The sequence below is a fragment of the Octopus bimaculoides genome, chromosome 2 (genome assembly GCF_046866305.1).
Source record: "Octopus bimaculoides isolate indiv1 chromosome 2, ASM4686630v1, whole genome shotgun sequence".
Lineage (NCBI taxonomy): Eukaryota > Metazoa > Mollusca > Cephalopoda > Octopoda > Octopodidae > Octopus > Octopus bimaculoides.
The window spans coordinates 122,679,951-122,694,364 of record NC_142929.1 but is presented as its reverse complement, the minus strand read 5'-3'; the positions used below and the strand labels follow the sequence as shown (position 1 = coordinate 122,694,364).

Sequence of the window (14,414 nt, the reverse complement as noted above, 5' to 3'; positions counted from 1 at the left end):
GTGAGTAGGTTTAGTAAGTAGAAACTGAAAGAAGCTTCTAGCATGAATGTGCTTGTATCCTTGTCTAAGTATCACATGAAGGCTGTAAACAAGCAAGTGACGTTGATCATTGCAACTATTCTGTGAAAAACACATCTGATCATCAGGAAATATTGGGTTAGCGACAGGAAGACCATCCAGCAACATAAAATCTTCAACAACTTCTGCCTGATCCATGCAAGTGTGGAAAAGTAGACATTGAGCAATGATGATGATGACAATGATGATGGTATATACGTTATATATTAATATTAATATGTACACGCATATACACATTTCATAAACATGTATACATTTATGCACTTTATAAACATGCAGACATATGCATTTTATAGTCCTAGAGGACTATGAGAAATAGGATGTGGTTGAGAAGCAATCCTTGGGAAACTCCTACCTGCACACTAAATTTGTTGTAATGCTCATTACTGACTTTCACAGAACTGACAGTATCACTGTAGATGGCTTGGACAACTCTCACCAGCCACTCATCTACCCACTAGCTTCTGCATCAACTACCAGATGAGGGAGAGATGGACTCTGTCAAAAGATTTCTCCATGTCAACAAATGCCAAGTACAGTGGTTTATTTTTGGCTAAATGCCTCTCCTATAGTTGTCTTTGTAGGAAGACAGCACCAGTAGTACTTCTTTCTGACACAAAACGAAACTGCATCTCATTTGGGTTAACTCTCTTCTTATGTCCATGTCCAATAATTTGATACCTCTGTGATTACTTCTGCCCAAGGCACCTCCTTTACCTTTGTAGAAGTTGACAATAATACTGCTACACCAGTCATTGGGTATGACTCCACCCCTCTTGGAAAACCTGATTAGATATAAGGATGAATATTTCTTTTATTCTTTTACTGGTTTCAGTCATTTGACTGCGGTCATGCTAGAGCACTGCCTTTAGTCAAACAAATTAACCCCAGGACTTATTCTTTCAAAGCCTAGTACTTATTCTGTTGGGTTCTATTGCCGAACCACTAAGTCACGGGGACGTAAACACACCAACATCAGTTATCAAGTGATGGTGGGAGGACAAACACAGACACACAGATACACACATACATAAATATATATATATATGTATATATATATATATATATATATATATATATATATATATATATATATATATATATATACACACACACAATGGGCTTCTTTCAGATTCCGTCGACCAAATCTACTCACAAGGCTTCGGTCAGCCCAAGGCTACAGTAGCAGACACTTGCCCAAGATACCACACAGTGGGAGTGAACCCAGAACCATGTGGTTGGGAAGTAAGCTTCTTACCACAAAGCCACTTGGTGATAATTCCTGATGGGCCAGAGGTTTTCCCCAATTTATATCCTTAACTGCCTTATCTGTCGTGCTGCTGTTAACTCAGATGACTGGTCCCTCTGTTGGGTCTACATTAAGAAGATTCTCCTATGCATTTTCCACATTTAACAGCATTTCATAGTGGCACTTCCATGCCTTTTCGTTTGCAGAATCACTAAGTGCAAGTGTACCATCATCCATTTAAACACTTCTCTCCTTTAGCATCAGAATTTTCTCAAACACTGTTTATCAATCTGGAACACCTCAAGCCTCTGGTTCTCATGCCGCAGAACATTGACGAACTTCATCCTTTCCATTTCCTCTCTTATAACTATGTGTGTAATATGCACACACACACAAATATATCTACATATACACATATACAGATGTAGATGAGTGTGTGTACATACATATGTATATAATGATTACACAAGAAAATAAAAATAGAAGTGATTGATTTAATTATCCCATCCTTTTCATACATTACGCTAGAGCGAAATTACTGAGCACCATTTCTTCAGAAGGTAAATAATTAAATGAATGCAAAAATATTTCAAAGAGACTGCTTACATCGTAAGAAATGCTAAGAAAATAGTAATAGACACAGTGTCTACTTCAAAGAGGCTAGAAGTAGTTGTATTGTACATATATCAACAGAATTATCAACAATAAACCTGTATGCCACTGGCAGGAAAAGCAACTAATCTATGACATTGTAAAGATTCTGGGATCAAATTGATGGAAGTTATATACTAGCCAAAAGACAGAAAAAAAACTATAAATAATATGTTGATGAGAAAACAAAATAAACACACAAGTGTAGACTTGAATAGTATACTGAACAAGTATATAAATATGTTGATATAAACACATATTTAAATACACATGGCCACATGTACACACATATATCATCATCATCATCATCGTTTAACGTCCGCTTTCCATGCTAGCATGGGTTGGACGATTTGACTGAGGACTGGTGAACCAGATGGCTACACTAGGCTCCAATCTGATTTGGCAGAGTTTCTACAGCTGGATGCCCTTCCTAACGCCAACCACTCAGAGAGTGTGGTGGGTGCTTTTACGTGCCACCGGCACGAAGGCCAGTCAGGAGGTACTGGCAACAGCCACGCTCGAAATGGTGTATTTTACGTGCCACCTGCACAAGGGCCAGTCCAGCGGTACTGGTAGATATATAAATAAACAGCTTTGACAAACAAACACACAGTTTTCAATGATGTTTTGTTTTATGATTCAGAAAGTGAAATGACTGAAGTCAGCAAAGATTGGCATAATAAAATGAAAGTAAAATAATGTTTGGTAGTACTTGACTAAATTCAATGAAATGAAACTGGGAGATAAGTTTTCTCTGAATCCGAAAGATGAGCTGACTGAAAAGAATTATGTTACATGGTATATTTGTATTAATACGAACATTGAAGGTACACTTAACTTCTTTGCATCCCTGCAATTCATTCATAATTTATCAGTGTGCTATAAGGAACCAATCAATGCAACAGGTTAATCACCACTCATGTTCAGATGGAACAGTTTGGAGGAGTCAAAGTATTCAAGCATTATCAAAGTATTAAACCAGACTCTTTCTTCTCTAAATGCCATACCCCATTGCCTCACCTTGAAGGGTTTATGTATTGGTAGGCAGCAGCTGACTGCAAATAATACGTTGTTACAGAGCAGGTAGGTATCAGTAGAGAAGCAATAGTTATAACCGGTATAGCTATTTCTGAGATGTATGTATTGTCATATGTCAACTATCCTGTATATTGTTAAAAATGGTTTACACAATTTGTTAAATGCTTTCCACAGAATTATCTCATCTAATTCTTATATTTTAGTTTATTATTAAATTAAACGAATTATAATAAAATAATTCAAAATCAATATACAAAAAATCGAATTTTACATTTACCGTTTTGTCATATTAGTTTGAATCACTTTTATATCATTTTGAAGGAAAGAATTCTTTCAATTTCCATTAGGTTTCTACTGACTTCAGTATTTCGTTTTCTGTATCACAAAACCAAACATCAGCCTAGCCTCTTAATCTATGTCAAGAGGACGTTATGTGGGAAAATGACAATATATATAACTAATATACACACGTCTTTGAAAACATAAATGTATGCTTTTGTACACGTAGTATATGACGGAATCTTCTGTCGAAAACGACGTGTCAATGCTCAGCTTTTGCTGAACGAACTGCACAAATGATTTGTTTTATAGTGACCGAATGTATGTTGCTATTAGCTCGCTCTCTTTGTCAAAATCGACCCTGAGCAGGTGCACAGTGTATTACACGTCAGGTATCGAAGTGATCGCAGAGCAACGTAAAACGAAGTGTTTTGCTCAAGAATACAACGCACCACCCGATGCCAGGAATTAAAACCACGATCTCGCTATCGTGAGTGCAACACCCTAACTACTAGGCCATGTGTCCTCACACAGTATGTACACTTACATAAATACATACCTCTATAATTTCACAGACAAAAGCATGCAGACATACCTTTACACATACACACTATATATGAGTTTTAGTAATTCATTTCAAACTAATATATTATAGTAATTCCTTAGAGAGATAGGAGGTTTCATTGAAGGATAAAACGAGTGACGTTCATAAATTCTTTATAGGCACACAGGAGAGAAACTTGCACCGAAAGATGTAATGTCTCCGGTCAGCTTTCTTCAAATATTTGAAATTTTGTTTGTTTTACCTGAACACCTGTTGTAATAAATTCAAATCTAACAACATTCCACTTCGTTGATACTCCAGGACAAAGAAGATCCGAGCCGAACTGATTTAGATGATACTACTGTTTACTTTAGGAACATATAGGGGTATATATGTGCTTGTGTGAGGTGCCTTGAATGACAAATTGAATTTGTTAGTGGTTTAGAAAGACTAAAAGAAAACAGCTGAAACAAGACTGGATGTAAGGAACTTTTAGGTACGTGTTTATAATCCCGATTACATCCATCTATACACACACGCTTACATACATGCACACGTACATGCATACACCACAGTGCACATTTCTAATGCATACATACTGAACACGCTTATGATTTGCACAAGAATGCAAGGAAATAGCGGTGTGCATCTGTTAACAAGGAGGAGAAAAGGGAAAGGGAAAGGGAGTACTCAAAATTAAAAATAAAATTATACATTGATATTTTATTGAGAGCAGGAACTTCACAAACTGTTACACCCAATTTCTCGTTTCAGAAATTCAAACGATCAGAAACGAGGAATTCAATTTGTGAAGATTTTAGCTTCCAACGCGTACATAAAATCAAAGATATGTGGACGGATACCCAGAGAGATAAAGTTGATTTTATAACACACACACACACACGTCTATAGGCACATCTAGTGGGGCCCACTTGTGTAAGTATGTCTAATTACTCTCCCACATTCGCAAAAAAAAAATTTCACAACAGATTTCCATATAATCGGAATGTACATTATCTGAACGGTATTTATAGAAAATTTCATTTAAAATATATCAATTTTTCTAAAAGTTGTGGGGAAACGAAGTCGGAAGGAAAGCACATTGTAAGTACGCCTATATATATAATACGGTTTATAGAGGAAGGAGGTAAAAAAAAACAAAAAACAAAAAACAAATGTTATGGAGCAACTCACCGGAAATCTCATCAGTCAAATCGCCATATATTGTGATTGGAGATAAAAGACAGACGAGAAGTACTCCTAAATATCTAGACATAATTCGCCACCATCAGAGAATTTGTGGTGCGGAATTACCCGCTGGTTTGGTGGACTGGTGTCTCCAGCAACGGAGCAACTTTTGGGTGAAGCGGAGCACTGGTGGAGAATAGAGTAAAACGACTCAACTTTATACAACTTAACTTTGTTCTATGTCACTTGAAAGTTGGTATTCATTCAGGTCTTCTGAGAGCTAAAACGTGTTTTTAATAATATATTTCACTGATGATTAATTAACTAAATCACTTTACACATATTATTACTGTTCTTCTATGCTTTTGGTGAAGTGTTTGTATATATTTGTCAAGCCACGTTAGTTTAAATTGTTCTTCTAACTAGCCTATCTCCCCACATTCGTCTTCACCATTGCGGCCCGACCTACACAAACATCAGTTTCACACCCTCTCTCTTTCTCTCTATTACAATTTTTTATTACTCTCCCTCTCTCTCTCTGTCAGTCTCACGTTCCCCTTTTTCTCTTAATAAAACTTTCCCCCTCTCTCTTCTCCCTTCTCTCGCTCTTTTCTCATTTCTCACGTTCTTTTCACCTCATTCTCTTGCTCTCTTTCTTAATAATTCTCTATATCTCTCTCTCTTTATTTCTTTTTTTTTTTTCTGTAAATCGTTTCTCATTTTTTGCTCGACAAATTTTGTCATAGTATTTATATCACTCTCACTTTCTCTTTATTGTTTTCTCTTTCCCTCTGTCTCTGAGTCACATACCTTCATTGCCTGCTTTTTTCATTCTCAAACTTCGATTTTCTCTCCGTAAATCTCTCCCTCTATCATCTCCCATTTTAAACCATAACTCTCTCTCTCTCTCTCTCTCTTTACACACACACACAGACACATATGTGTGTGTGTGTGTGTATATAAATATATATATGCGTGTGTGTATATATATATATATATGTATGTATACTTTCTATTTTGTTTCCCCATTCTCTTTCCCTCTCTATCTCTCTGTCTGTCTGTCTCTCTCTCTCTGTTTCTAAGTCTACTTGTATATTTCTGCCTGTCTCACTGAAAGTTGACAATTTCAGTGCTCACTAAAGATCAGTGTAGCCAAATGTATCTCCTCTCTTTTCCTCTCATGGCCATGGGCATTTGACACTTTATGATTCTGGCCACAAAGCTAGAAACAATTACCGAAGAAATCTAGGTTCCCAGGTAAAACAGCGCAGCCGTCGCAGGGGTTCTATTATGTAGTGAGAGATTTTGAATTTAAAACGTAACAAGAAATTTTGAGGTAAGACTGGCGTCCAATAATGCAGAGATCCCGCATTAACTTCGAAACGACAACCAACTCCAACAAAACAAAAATAGCCGCAATAGAAAAGAAAATGTACGGAGTTTCCGAGTTCGAATCTGGCGAAAGCTGGCATTTCATTTTCCATTCATTGCGACTAATTAATTATTTCTAATTGACGTAATTTATTTCGAAAAAGAAGAGAGTCAAAGTTAGTTCCTGTGTCGAGGGAAAATATTGATCAGTAGTAGTAACAGAACAACAAATCTGGTGCGTGTGCGTGCATGAGAGAGAGATATAGAGAAGTAGGCAGAGGATAGGAAAAGACAACACACACAAAAGAGCGGAGGAGAGTCAGGAAAATGTTTGGAAAGAGAAGGAGAAGAGCTCCAAAAGAGTAAGTACAGTAATGATGGCATCGCTCAGTAACATGTGGGTCAGAGGAATTAAGTCAGCAACAGCCTGACTGGTGACATCGCTCGTGTGTGTGTGTGTGTGCGCGTATAAATACACGCACACACACACACACACACATTGGCAGTCGTTGCTGCGTCGGATAGATTCCTTCGCAGGATTTGTTTTGGTGTTCTACATTCTGAGTTCAAATCATGCCGAAATCAACTTCATCTTTCACCCTTTCAGAGTCGATGAAGTTCTATTCAAATACTGCGATTTCTCTTTCTCTCTCTCTCTCTCAAATGGCTATGTTGCACTGTGTGAAGGGTCATTGTAGGGCATATAACGTCGATTCTGTCTCTAGAAACTGTATAAAGGATTGAGTGAGGAAGTAGCAACTGTTTCTCAAAGAAACACTGTATTTTGTGGAACACGCATGCATGCACATACACACACACACACACACACACACACACACAAGGGGGAGGGAGGAATTGATGTTCTAACTCACAAGACAATTCATTTGTACAATATTCTAATTTTATGAAACATTTGTGTGTGTTTGTGCGTGGGTGGGGGAGCTGATTTTCCCGATATGTGATTGGTCACTCATATATAATAAATCTGGTCCAATTTTTTTCCCCAGTTTGTGGAACTAACTACACGTCACGAAAACTACTGCTGTAACCACCTGGACTTCCATCACACCTGAAAAGTGCCACCTGTTGGATTCCTCTACGCTACGTGTTCAAGCAGTCATATTATACATTCTCACAAACTTATGATACCAAGTCACACGCACACACACAAATCACATCTCTCTCTCTCTCTCTCTGTGACCGCGTGTGTATCGTTGGCGATTTTCTTTCTCCGTCTTCCCTTCTTTGGACTTTTTCTATATTTCTGACGAAGAGTTCCACTCGAAACGTTAAATCCTCTTTCTTTTCTTTCCTTTCCTAAGCGTCCAATAACACAGTACTTGTTCCACGTCCTCGCGTTGTTGTTTTTACTTGCTAGTTCTTATTTGGATTGACTATATATATATATATATATATAAACAATATATGAGTATATGCATATATATGTACACGTATGTACATACCTTCATCTACATGTACATATAGATACATATCTGGGTACATGACGTTGCAAAAAACATGGACAAAGTGATAAACAAGGTACAAAAAACACGCAGGCCACATAGAGAACATATCCTTCTTCAGCTGCCAGAGAGAATTTACTTGGGAAAGGATGCGTGGCGTTCGATCATATAATACTATATAAACATATGCATATATCCATACATTATGTATGGATATATGCATATGTTTATATATTATTTATATTATTTTATATGTATATATATATATATATATATATAAACAAAATTAAGGGTTCAGCAATAGGTTGCTTCATCACATACCGAAGTTCAGGAATAGCAGCTAAAAATGTAGATTTGGAGATACTTTCAAGATGTGTCGACTGCAATGATGGCGCTAGATCATGCATGCACATTTGCCAGTATCGTCGAATTTACAACAGGAATATCATACCGATGAGGTAATGAAGAGTTTTTATACTCCTAAACCAGAAACATGTCTATGATTAACTATGGCTAGTTTAGTTCGTTATTTTTCTTCTTGTTTTGCCTATGTGAGTTGCGGGTAACTGCTATCTGTTGGAGTTTCAGCATTTTTAGCTGCTATTCGTGAACTTCGGTATGTGGTGAAGCAACCTGTTGCTGAACCCTTAATTTTGTTTATAAATGTATAAGAACTTTTAAATAAGTTCCACACCGATAATGGTGCTTACATACCGAAGGGCTTGGTAAAAATTATTAATTATTAATTTATTAATAAATTGATAATCCTTTACCCTTTTAATTGTAATAATTAATTTTTTATATATATATAATATATATATATATATATATATATATATATATATATATGTACACTGAGAAAGGGGTGGGAACGGAGGTTAGACAGAGAGAAAAATGGACAAACAATTAAACATGACAGGAAATCATTTGTATGAGATTTACATATACCTATTATTTTGGTTTCAAATACGAAGAGCAAAGTCAACCTTGGCGGAATGTGAACTCAAAATTTAAAGACGGACGAAATGCCGCTAAGTATTTTGCCCGGCTTGCTAACGATTCTGCCTGTCCACCGCCTTCATATTACATGTTCATATTACAAGATGTTGTTATTCTTTTGTAACTGTATCAAAGATTCAACGATTAGTTGATGCAAACAGAAGTACAATAAAGAGGCAATAGTTATACACAGCAAATAAGCAAAAATATTATCAACTCGCATGATGCATATATTATTATTTTCAAGATGGAACGCCGAAACTTTTCGTCGGAAGAATGAGTGATAAATGCACAAAAAAAAAAGTAGCAACCACAAGCATCAATAAAAATACAGAGGAAGAGGACGATAATAACTAATGGGGAGGTAAATACAGGAAAAGGAGATGTATTATATCATCAACCAGTCACCGCATCTTTGAAACAGCTGTAAAAGAATAACCTCATCATATTATATGAATATCTAATGTATCATCCCATACAAATGAATTCTGCCGTCTACAAATGTTTGCCGATTTTTTTGTGTTCTCGTTTCTCGTTCGTTGTGCATTTCTTATAACCAACTCTCTTCTGCTGGACTACTTTACCCCGATTAGGAAATTAGAATTAAAGAATCGGACCAATCAAAACACTGCTTCGGTGCTTCTCTATTCCATGCTTACACTAGCGTTTTCTCACCCATATTACACAGACAGAGGTGCGCGCGCGGAACACGTATGCATACATACACATATATGTATATATTACGTGTGGTGTATGTGTATGTATGCATATATGTGTGTGTGTGTGTGTGTGTGTGTGTGTATAAATATATATATATGCATACATATATGGATGTATTCTTGGCCTATACATACATATGTGTGTGTGTATAGGATAAGAATACATCCACTGCAAAATAATTCAATAAACCCACTTGAAGCAGATCTTTTTCTTAACGTAGTTAAAATGATAAATTTTAAAATTAACATACAATTCTTTGAGCAAGAATCCTACATCTCTTCAAAATCATAAAAACTGGTTTCATCTGAGATAACAATATGCATATGCGTGTGTGTATGTGTAGATATAGATATATATACACATAAACACGTACGCACACGCTCTCTCTCTGTCTTTGTCTCTCGCTCTCTCTCACATGAAACAGACAGCATTTATACCAAAGATTAATGGCTAATAAACAAAATTGACAATCAAACATAGAACTCCATATTTGACGAAGACAAAGTAATAACGATTAGTCTTAAAGTCAGTGGCGGCTCGTAGATAAAATTAGTGGGGGTCCTGCTTCATGAAAATTTTTAGCCATTGTTTTAATATTGTGTAAAAGGAAACAAACATATAAAAATAAAATTTATACATAAACTTGATCGGTTCGCGTTTTAGCTACTGCCAGGTAGTGTGTTTAATTTGTTCCCTGAACACCACCGTGAATTCCCTCTTCTTTTTCAAACCTCCCTCTAAATCACAAAATGGGGGGGGGGGGTGCCATATTTTTCAAATTCTGACAACAACACTGAAGCTGGAAGGAGGATAATAATTTAATTCTACACTTTATCGCATTCAAGAATATAAACACGTTTTTAAGCACAACACACGCGGTGTCAGAAAGAAACACTGCCTTTCACCGGCACTGTCGTTCGCGCAGAACTCTCTCTCCCTAGTGTGAAGCTTCCTATCTCGGAAATGTGAGCATGCACACGACAGCCAAATACTGCGTCGCTGGAACTGTGAAGCGCACAGTTCTATACAAACATTTTTGTTTTTTTTTTTGTTTTTTCATAAACTGGGGATGGCTACTAACATGAAGCTTGAGGATTATATAATGTTGAAGTATAAATAAAGGAAAAAAGGACTCATTATATTGAATGTTATCGATAATATCGAGTGGAAATAGCGGGTGCTGCAGTTCCACAGATCCTATACACGAACCGCCACTGCTTAAAGTAGACTGTAGAATATTTCGCTTTACGAAAAGCTTACATCACTTTGTATTAAAAAGCGGAGGATATATTGGGTAATGTAGTCTAGATACTCTATGTCTGACCAAAAAAGATGAGATGGATACAATTGGAAAGCCTTTCATTACATCTTTGGTCTATCAGTCTGACTTGGAGCTAAACAACACAGACGATAACAAAAATGCTGTTCTTCGTAGTGCAAAATTCAGGTTCATTGACTGTTTGGAGTGAATTAGATACAGTCGACATGAATATTCTAAATTACATTAATTCATGAAGTTTGAAATATCATATTGATCTTGTTGTAGGATAATAGTGTTTCTGTTACATAATGTCTCAACTGCATCAGTAATAAGCATCATTGCAAATTTACAGTTTGATAGAATTGTTTCCCTCTCTAACAAAATCCTTTCTCTAAACTTCATTTAAATCAGTAAATGTTATAGGATTATAGAACATGGAAAGAAATCTCTTCTATGCTTTTGTAACTTCTTTTGAAATTGAAAAATGAATTATTTTATGTTTCTTTGAGGAATCATAACACAACAAAATTGAATTATATTAGTGCGCTTTATGTTCTAGACCTTCTTCAAAAAAGATTTACTACCTTAAAGAGGGGTTTGTGCTTGGACGATGGTTAAATAAATTTTCCTTGATATGAACAGTCATGAATTAGATTTGGAAACGATCTAAAAGCTATATTAAAAAATTTGAACCTTATATTGATTTAAATGTTGTTCACATTTTAGTTACTTTAAATTTAGGTGTTAATAATAGATATTATCGTGGCTGAAAACCTGATGAAAAATTACACTACATCAAAAGGAATTTTACCATCCTCCAACAATTTAAAGAAATATTATTCATATTATTCACAAATGTATATTGAATATATGGTGAGGCCTTCTTTAACATTTCTGCACGTTATAATGTTGGTGTTAAACTAAATAACGTTTTAGCCGACATAATTTATTGCATAAAAGATATGTTTAGAAATGAAAAAGGAATATTGTATGGATTAACCCACCCATTCGTTTAAAAGCTCGTTCCGTTAGAGAAATATTTTAAATTTAATATCTTCATGATATTTGTTAGATCGCAAATATACGCCCTTTAATAAAAATACTGTTAGATAATGCAGTTACTTCTATACCAATAATTTTACAGTCTCGCTGAATTCAACACCAAGTACATTTCCTATTTTTAAAAAATATTACAATTCTATCTTCTACTTCTAGTAGTAATATGCCAACTACTAGTCTATGACTTTTGAAAGCTCTGGTTTATAATGGTAAAGTTTCTTTTGATAGCAATACTGTATCAAAATCCTATATCGAATTTACTGACAAAACCCTTTACCACTTAATACAGTCACAAACCTACAAAAAGAAAAAAAAGGATGACAGAGCCTTATCCAAGTATATGTGGCCTTAACGAGCATACAGACTATGCTTTTAAAATTCAGTGGTCAATTCTTGATTTTGCTTTCTCATACACTCAGAAATTTTTGTTCAAATTTCCGTTGTTACTGGTATCTCACTAGGAGTCCGACAGGTTTGAACAAGAAGCTAGAATTAGTTACTTTGTGAAGGCATTTCACCAAATTGTTCCTGAAACGTTTTATATCACCCGCCGAGTATATAACCTGTTATATGTAGCAGAGAATATTTCAGTTTCGAACGCCGTTTTACACACGCGTGCGAACGCGTACACATTGTTACACATAAACATACGCTCACTGTGTGTGTGTGTGTGTGTGTATGTGCGTGCGTGCGTGCGTATGTGCACGCGAAAAATATTAATTCTTTATCGTTATTTTGATACGAGTTGTCAACCCTGCACTATCTTTTCTGAGTGTCCAAAATAACGATTTTCTATATTTTTAGGTCAACCGTTTTCACATTTTCATTTATTTTTAGTTCATTACTTATTTATGATTATATATACTTTCCTTATAGAAGTCTTTAATACGATAGCTCAGAAAAAAGATACATTTTTCTTTTGTAAATAACTACTAGCGAACAAAGACTTTGCGATTGTGGAGAAAGGAGTGAAACTGCCCTCCCGAATTCCGACAAAGCAGCGGGGAAAATTCAGGCAAGGAAGAAAAAAAAAAACTGGGCAGGAAAGCAGAAAGATTAATAAATTAACAATGATGGCAAGTTAATAGTCAACTAATGTCAACTAAAGTTCTTTACAAGCGTCTCAATTAGTTAAAGAAATTAACGCAATCTCCTATATCCCCCAGTTTACAATCTCATTACACTCCAGTCTTTTTTTCGTTCATTGCTTAAAAATTTCGGAGTTTTTACCATGTTTCTGTTTTTGATCTTTTATATAACAATGTGTACAACTCCCGGACACTGGAAGTCGAACACACTCATTATAAAATCAACGTTGTAAGGATCGCTCTTTCCACTGTTCTGCTCTTTGCTGGTTTCCAATTCCAAATTGTAAACATTACATCTGATTATATTAGAAAAATTAATACTCAAACGTTTCTTATCACTGACACATCAAATGTGTAGAACGCAGCAAACAAAAAGATTCTGCTTACAAACTATTCTTGCTGATCGGAAAATGAATTTTATGCGGGCCAGGGGAACCCCATTTAAAAAGGCAAAACATTCAACACCGAATCTTTCAAATAATGAAGAGAATGATAATGATAAAACATATATACCTATAACTTACTCAACTTAGCAATTTCTCATAACAACTTTGTTTACAGTGACGATTAGGTACTGCAAAAACACGCAGAGTTCTGCATGGAACCTGGACTATCCAGATGAGAAAATATTTCAAGTACAAAAATGTTGATGAATTGCCCCTTATAACTCTCCTATCACTTTGCTAGCATGCAAGTCACTATCACTGAAATTGGACAAAATCAGGAAGTTTAATTCAGTATAGAGCAATAGCCTGGACACTTAGCAAAAAAAAAAATGGAATTCAAGCAAGATGGAACTTACAGTCTTAAACATATCTTAGAGAACTAACCCCAACAATAAACAGCTGTATGGAGATCTCCTGGCTGTTTCCAACATCAGGGCTGGCTCAAGGTACCAGCAACTCAGGCAGTTGCCCGGGGTGCCATGTATTAGGGGGCGCCAAGGAGGGTGTGACAAAGACAAGGAAATTTTCACGACTGTCAGCTAGTACACACCGAAGTGTGGCTTACCTGGGACACCAGCAACCCTAGGGCCATCCTTGTCCAAAATTATAAGGGAAAAGCACTTGCACTTCACGTGATACTGCTAACGGTCTAAACAAGAGCTGGCAAGTAACCTACTGCCATGGATACCAAAGTATGCCATACTTGAGCTGATTGTCCAAACACAACATGTAGATCAGCTCACCTGAGACTCTGGATGCCTACCTGAAGACCTCTCTCAACTAATACAGGACTGAGCTGGATGGTGTGTGCAGCTTAAAAATGTCTGAGAAAGCTTGACCAGATGATGATGAAATGAAAGAAAATTAGTAAGGGGTTTAGTTTGAGAAATTTCAAGAGTGAATGGTTTTAAACTTTACCTTGTTATATCTCTGCCAGTCACAAAAGTTATGCTTTACAAAGCTACTTACATCTTGTAAAT

At 36.0% G+C, this 14,414-nt stretch overlaps 1 protein-coding gene across 5 annotated transcripts in view; it reads right to left on the bottom strand.

Moving 5' to 3' along the window:
* The window catches only part of LOC106876558 (uncharacterized), a 265,778-nt gene that overhangs the window by 174,005 nt on the left and 77,359 nt on the right, over positions 1 to 14,414 (bottom strand). The window contains exon 1 of one of the 5 annotated variants that reach the window (XM_014925156.3): positions 5,034 to 5,582. The exons of the other annotated variants lie outside the window; for them this stretch is intronic. Coding sequence (XP_014780642.1) covers positions 5,034 to 5,115 — 82 coding nt within the window. The 5' untranslated portion in view covers positions 5,116 to 5,582. Of the gene's footprint in view, positions 1 to 5,033; positions 5,583 to 14,414 lie in introns of those variants that run through there. 5 annotated transcript variants of the gene reach the window in all.